A 6,703-nucleotide genomic window follows, 5' to 3' on the forward strand; every position below is an offset into this window, starting at 1 on the left:
ATTTGGACCTTTAAATGCATTAAGAGGTAATTTCCTGTTACCAGAACTCTAACAAAGAGGGTTTCTTTAGGGTCACAAAAATAGCATTAGGTTGGCAATAAAGCAATAGGAATTCTGCATGTATTCCTTTCTATAAGCTACCACTGGAATAGCTTTGTGTATATTTATATGTTTGTGTGTGTGTGTGTGTGTGTGTGTGTGTGTGTGTGTGTGTGTGAAGGAGAGAGAGACAGAGAGGAAAGAGACACCTGGAGATTTATTCTCATTCTCCTCCATTATTTATTTTGATTCATCTAAGTGGAAATACCGATCCCTAAAGAAATGAAGAGGGGGAATCACACACTGGTGACTGAATTCATTCTTTTGGGATTAACTGATCGACCAGAGCTACAGCCAATTCTTTTTGTGCTATTTCTAGTAATTTACCTCATCACTGTAGGAGGGAACCTGGGAATGATGGTGTTGATAAGGATAGATTCCCGGCTCCACACTCCTATGTATTTCTTTCTTGCTAGTTTATCATGCCTAGACCTATGCTATTCTACAAATGTAACCCCCAAGATGCTAGTAAACTTCTTATCAGAGAAAAAAACAATTTCATATCCTGCTTGTTTGGTTCAGTGTTATTTCTTCATTGCCATGGTGATTACTGAATATTACATGCTAGCAGTCATGGCCTATGACCGGTATGTGGCCATCTGTAATCCCCTGCTCTATAGCAGCAAGATGTCAAAATCCATCTGTATCCGACTCATTGCTGGTCCATACATCTATGGGTTTCTAAGTGGTCTGATGGAAACCATGTGGACTTATCGGTTGACTTTCTGTGACTCCAATATAATCAACCATTTTTATTGTGCTGACCCACCACTCATAAGACTATCATGTTCGGATACCTTCATCAAAGAAACATCCATGTTTGTGGTTGCAGGATTTAATCTCTCCAACTCTCTCCTCATCATCCTTATCTCCTATATCTTCATTCTCATTGCCATCCTGCGAATGCGTTCAGCAGAAGGTAGGCGCAAAGCCTTCTCTACTTGTGGGTCTCATCTTGTGGCAGTGACTGTATTTTATGGGACCCTATTTTGCATGTATGTCAGACCACCCACTGATAAGTCAGTGGAACAATCAAAGATCATAGCTGTTTTCTATACCTTTGTGAGTCCCATGTTGAACCCCATCATCTACAGCCTAAGAAACAAGGATGTGAAAGAAGCATTTCGGAAATTGGTCAGAAAAAATGTCCTGTCTAAATAATATAGGTTACTTTGGCACTCTGAAGGATCTATGATCTCCTCAATGACACGCTACTAATTTCTCTATTGGTCCATTTTGCAATCCACCTCATCTTCCTTTATCATTTTTATCAATGATTTTTCCTAAATGATCCAAAGATCCTCCTCCTAATGTGCCAAGGATCTTCCTTGGGGTCTCTTAACATTAATTTGATATTACTATATTATACAGTTTGCCCCTTTGTCATCTATCATCTTATTATGGGGCTGGCTCATCTCCTTTACTAGTCATATGTCTTGGACTCAAGAAACAGAATTAAAATAAAAATGATATATATTTTTTACAAAAGAAATAAAATACATATGATAATTGAGAATTTGATTTGACTTTGCCATGGTTCATGCCCAGTATAACTCCACTCTGTCCCTACACACACACATACACACACACACACACACACAAACATTCGTACAAATTCCTTGGTCCAATGGAAACAGAGATGGCTGGAGTCATAATACATAATTTCAAAGCATTTCTCTGTCACTTATACTTTGTGTGACTTTAGGTAAGTCCTTTCACCACTCTGGGATTTGGATTCATGGTATGGTAAATGAAGAGGTTAAACTAGGTGACCTCCAAGAATTTTTTTTGGTCTCTAAATCTATGATCCTGTCATAGACTTTTCAGGAAGAATGCTATAACATTTCAAATAAAAGTATGTGGATTTGAATCAAAACTCTAATACTTACTAGTCACTTGATTTTTCATGCACTGTCTCGCTTTTACTTGTTGTACCCCTAAAATGAGTAGATGATTTTGTATTGAAAACAGGACTATATCCTGTTCAAGACCATCATTCCAAGTTTTCCTCACCTCCTTCCATGATGATAACATAAATCACTAGAAACATTACAAAACAGATAGCTTAGAGTTCAGTCCTATTCATTAATACAAAAATTATAAACTTACTCTCCAACGTGTGACTTCTTCAGAAGACTTATTTAGTTGAACTTTCCATTTAGATGAAATTTTATTTATTTATTTAATTGATATTTTATTTTTTTCAAATACATGTTTTCAAAGTTTTTCAGCATTCATCCAAATGCATAGGTATACTTTTACATTATACTTATACATTTTTACAAAATTTCCGTCTAAACTGAAATTTTATTTTTTAAACAATTTTGTGGAATGAGTTTAAAATAATTGATATATATGAACTTCAAAGTTCCATCTTTCTCTAAATACAACCTGAGAAAGAAGAACATATGTCTTTACCTTCAAGGAAACAGAAGTTAACATTGGATCAGATGGGGAAACGCAGAACCTAGGAGTTCAAATGATTTTTCAATGACATATACATAATGACCATATTTTGTCCCTCTCCCTGAAGCTTAGGAGAATTTTTTCCACAATTAATCTAGCTGAAGCAATTCCCCAAGCTTCCTCCTGACGTTGGCATATAGTAATGGCTCTATTCATGTTGTTTGAAGAGATGCAGATTCTAACACTAAGTCTTTCAATAATTAACAGTGTGTTTGGGCAAGGCCAAAAAGTGTATTTTATAGGGGAGGAAATGAAGCCCAGAAATGTGGGAAAAAAAACTATTTCCTGTCTTCCCTAGTCTGCTGGAAAAATCAAATGACATAATGTATATATTTTGAAAATTACAAAAGTGCTATACCAATAAAAAGTACTGTAAACACACACACACACACACACACACATACATATATATATATATATATATATATAAATATATATATATATATATACGTATGTGCACATATACAGATAAATATATTGATACAGATAGATAGATGGTAACTATGGAGAGAGAGAAGTAAAGAAACAGAGACAGAGAGGGAGGCAAAGAGCTTTTGACTACTTTTTTGGCACATTTGCAAGCAGATCAGGACAGAAGACTGTTTATTTGTTTTTGTAAGTCATAAGATTTCAAGAGACTCCTAGAAACAAAGTGACTTCTAGTCTTAGAGAGCTACCTTGAACACTGAGAGCTTGTAACTTGCCCAGGATCACACAGTCAGTATGCTCTTCCAATGGACAGAAAGGTAAGTCTTCCTGACCCTAAGGACTGCTTCCCCTCCATGTTGTATCATGGAATAATCCAAAAATCTCTATTTCATTTCAAATGATATCCAAAGTCTAGAAATCAAAGGGGCGTGTTCACACTATGAATCTGTTTAAATTAACAATTTTGAAGAAGGATGAATATGTGTCAGATGTCACTTCCTAAAATGTCCCTTAGGAGAAGTTGCAATTGACAACATATCTATTGTATTTTAATAAGGGATTTTGTAAATTAAATAATAGTAATATCTGTTGGGTCTGACAGAACTTAGACTTGTGATTTCAATGATAAAAGAAACCTCCAGATGAGGAAACAATTCTGCAGGTTCTCTGTAATGAATATGCATATATATGTATGTATAGTGCATGAATGTAAGTGTATGTAAATATATAGGTATATGTATGCAAAACTATGTTTTTTTATTTTATTTTTTCAAAAATTTGCAAATTACATTTACTTCTACTTTGACAGCTCTGGCCTAAAGCACTGACTTAGCCATTTATTTGTCAAAGAGAGGACTTCAAATCAAGTCTTACTGGATAACACGAAATTCCTTATGCCACCCTACCTATGATACAAACACTCATATTTTCCTTTAGATGTATATAAATTTGTACTGGCAGGAATTATTCTCTTCAGCTCTCTCCTCATCTTCCTTCACATTTTAATTTTCATTCTCATCACCAGTTTGTAAAAGTGGTCAGCAGAATGCAGGTACAATGGGTCCTCTACAAATAGGTCCAATCACATTCCAGTGATGTGCTTTGGTATGTATGTTGGCATTTGGTATTTTTGTTGGACTGCTATGCTAAATCACTGGAGCAATCTAACATCTTCATAAATGTCTTTACACTTTTGTGAAACTCATGTTTGAGATCATTATAAACAGTGTAAGGAAGAAAAGAATACTTTTGAATTGATTAGACAAAATTCCTATTTAAATAAGATAACATATCTATAGCTACATCTATTTCTATAACTTTCTATCTGTACCTATATGTTCACATATAAGCATATATAGATTCATGCATTGGCAGTCAAGTGGTATAGTAGATAGATTATAAAGCCTGGAGTCATAAAGATTCATTTTTTTTGAGTTCAAATCTGGCCTCAGACTTACTGCCTATGTGATCTTGGACAAGTTATTTAACCCTGTTTGTCTCAGTTTCCTCATCTATAAAATGAGTTGGAGAAGAAAATGGCAAACCGCTCAAGAAATCATTAATCCCAATGGGAAATGGGAAATCCTAAATGGGATCATGAAGAGTTGGACAGGACTGAAATGATAGAATCAAATACACACATGTATGTATGTTTACATGTATAAGTAATCACAATTGCATGTCCCTTATTCCTGGGATATATTTTTCACAACTTACTCTCAGTTCATCTTCACAACAATCCAGGTTAGATTCACAAGCACTGCTATTTCCATTTTTCCAAATGAACAATTTGAAACTGGTCTGTGCCATTCCTTTAATGCAAGTAACTACTGAGCTTAATATATATTTATGTATATGTATATGTATGTTTATATGTATACGTGTATGGGTATTGTATATGTATGTGTATGTGCACATGTGTGTATATGTGTATGATGTATATGTATATATGTGTGTATATGTATATGCATATGTATATGTATATGTATGGTGTCACTCATTGTATCTATATTCTTGTTTATTTCTCTCCTTTAATACATGAGGAAACAATGTTCTTTTTTTGCTCACCATGCTCATTGGGAAGAGATCATTAACATCCTTTTATTGATTAAGGCATTCCAGATCTATAGAGCTACAAGAGACTAATCACACATCTAGTTGAAGCCTTTCGTTTTACAGCTGAGGAAATTGAGGCCATGTAAAGTTATGACTTGTCCAAAGTAATTTACACAGAAAGCATAAGAAATAATATTTGATCAGTGTTTTTTTTTAAGATGGACTGGTAAGGTAATATGGCATTATTGTCACTTATTTGTTTACTATGAATAACTAAATCATATATACATACAAATATATTCACATACATGCACACACGTGCATATATATGTGTGTTTTCATAGATATATGAATATAGGATATATATGCACATATGTTTTTATTTTTGTGTGTGTGTGTATATATATATATATATATATATATATATATATATATATATATGTATAATATTCTAACCATCCCCTGCAAAAAATAAGTCCTCTTCACTGCTGATTGCTCTATTTTTATTCCCATAGAAAATAGAGCTCAGATGGAAAGATCCAGTATAAAACACACTGCAGTTGAACAAAGACTGGCTGATTGCCCTCAGCTAAAGAATATCTTCTTTATGATCTTTTTACAAAATTATTCACTCCCTTTAGTGGAGAATCTTGGAATGACTGTACAGATTAGTATTGACTGCTGTCTTCTTACCTGTTCCTTCTTTCTTATCAGTAACTTGGCAATTGAGGACCTATGCTGCTACACAAATGTAACATCCAAGATTTTGGTGAATTTTTTTTCAGAAAATATCCCTCTCGCCTTTGCTCATTGCTTCTTAAATGGTTACACTTGCATCATCCTGTTTATTGCTCAGAATTATAGTTTTGCTGCAATGCCTTACAATAAATACCTGGTCATATATAAACCAAGCAGATATATCATCATCCCCAAAGGGATCTATGTTTGTCTGATTGCTGCCTCCTATATGTATGGTCTCATACATAGTTTGATTCGAACAAGACTGATATTCAACATATTTTTTGCAAACACAATAGCGTGAACCACTACTTCTTTGATGACAATGATGACAACAAATTGTACTAAAATGGATAATTTAACATCTCCAAATTCTTCAAGAGCTGTATATTTATTCACATATTCATCTTCTTCAATTGTGTGAAGGGAATATTCTGAGGAAAGGAAGATTTTTTTTAACCCCAAAGGTAGCATGTTAAAAAGGAGATAATACTGAAGTTGGACTTCAGAGGCTTTTATTTAGGTCATTTCTTTGTTCCTTGGGATCACAGATTAATAATGAGAAGGGACCATAAATAGTACGTAGCTTCTTACTTGACAGATAAGAACACTAAGACCTAGACTGTTTAAATGGATTTTCCAAGGTCCAAAGTAACCGAGTTACTTAATTGGAGAGCTAGACTTTTAACTCATATCTTATCATTCCAAATCCAGCGATCTTGCCCAATATTATACAATGACAACTTAAGGTACTCAGGATTTCGGCTTCTAGAATAATTGATTTATTAATTATTATTATTTAATTATTATAATTTATTAATTATTAATTAATTAATTAATATGTGATGATTGAACTGGAAAATAATAAAGCAGAAACTAGGTACAGATCAACATCTCACACTATATACTAATATAA

General features: G+C 33.8%; 1 protein-coding gene across 2 annotated transcripts; it reads left to right on the plus strand.

Annotated features, from left to right (window-relative positions):
• Positions 1–321: 321 nt before the first annotated feature.
• LOC141516813 (olfactory receptor 5M5) lies at positions 322–6,703 on the plus strand. 2 transcript variants are annotated; one of them, XM_074227785.1, is made up of 2 exons: positions 322–1,233; positions 6,674–6,703. In XM_074227785.1, the coding sequence occupies exons 1-2, from the start codon at positions 322–324 to the stop codon at positions 6,701–6,703; spliced, it is 942 nt and encodes a 313-aa protein (XP_074083886.1). The 2 variants fall into 2 exon arrangements, with proteins under 2 accessions (XP_074083886.1, XP_074083887.1); XM_074227786.1 differs by lacking the exon at positions 6,674–6,703 and having other exon boundaries at positions 322–1,260.

The sequence above is a fragment of the Macrotis lagotis genome, chromosome 3 (genome assembly GCF_037893015.1).
Source record: "Macrotis lagotis isolate mMagLag1 chromosome 3, bilby.v1.9.chrom.fasta, whole genome shotgun sequence".
Classification (NCBI taxonomy): Eukaryota; Metazoa; Chordata; class Mammalia; order Peramelemorphia; family Peramelidae; genus Macrotis; species Macrotis lagotis.

What these genes read in the sequence shown, in the direction of transcription:
- LOC141516813 (XM_074227785.1), top strand. Translation starts at nt 322, where the DNA reads ATGAAGAGGGGGAATCACACACTGGTGACTGAATTCATTCTTTTGGGA. An exon ending in AAGAAGCATTTCGGAAATTG is followed by an intron (nt 1,234 to 6,673) that starts GTCAGAAAAAAT and finishes AACTAGGTACAG; the next exon opens with ATCAACATCTCACACTATAT.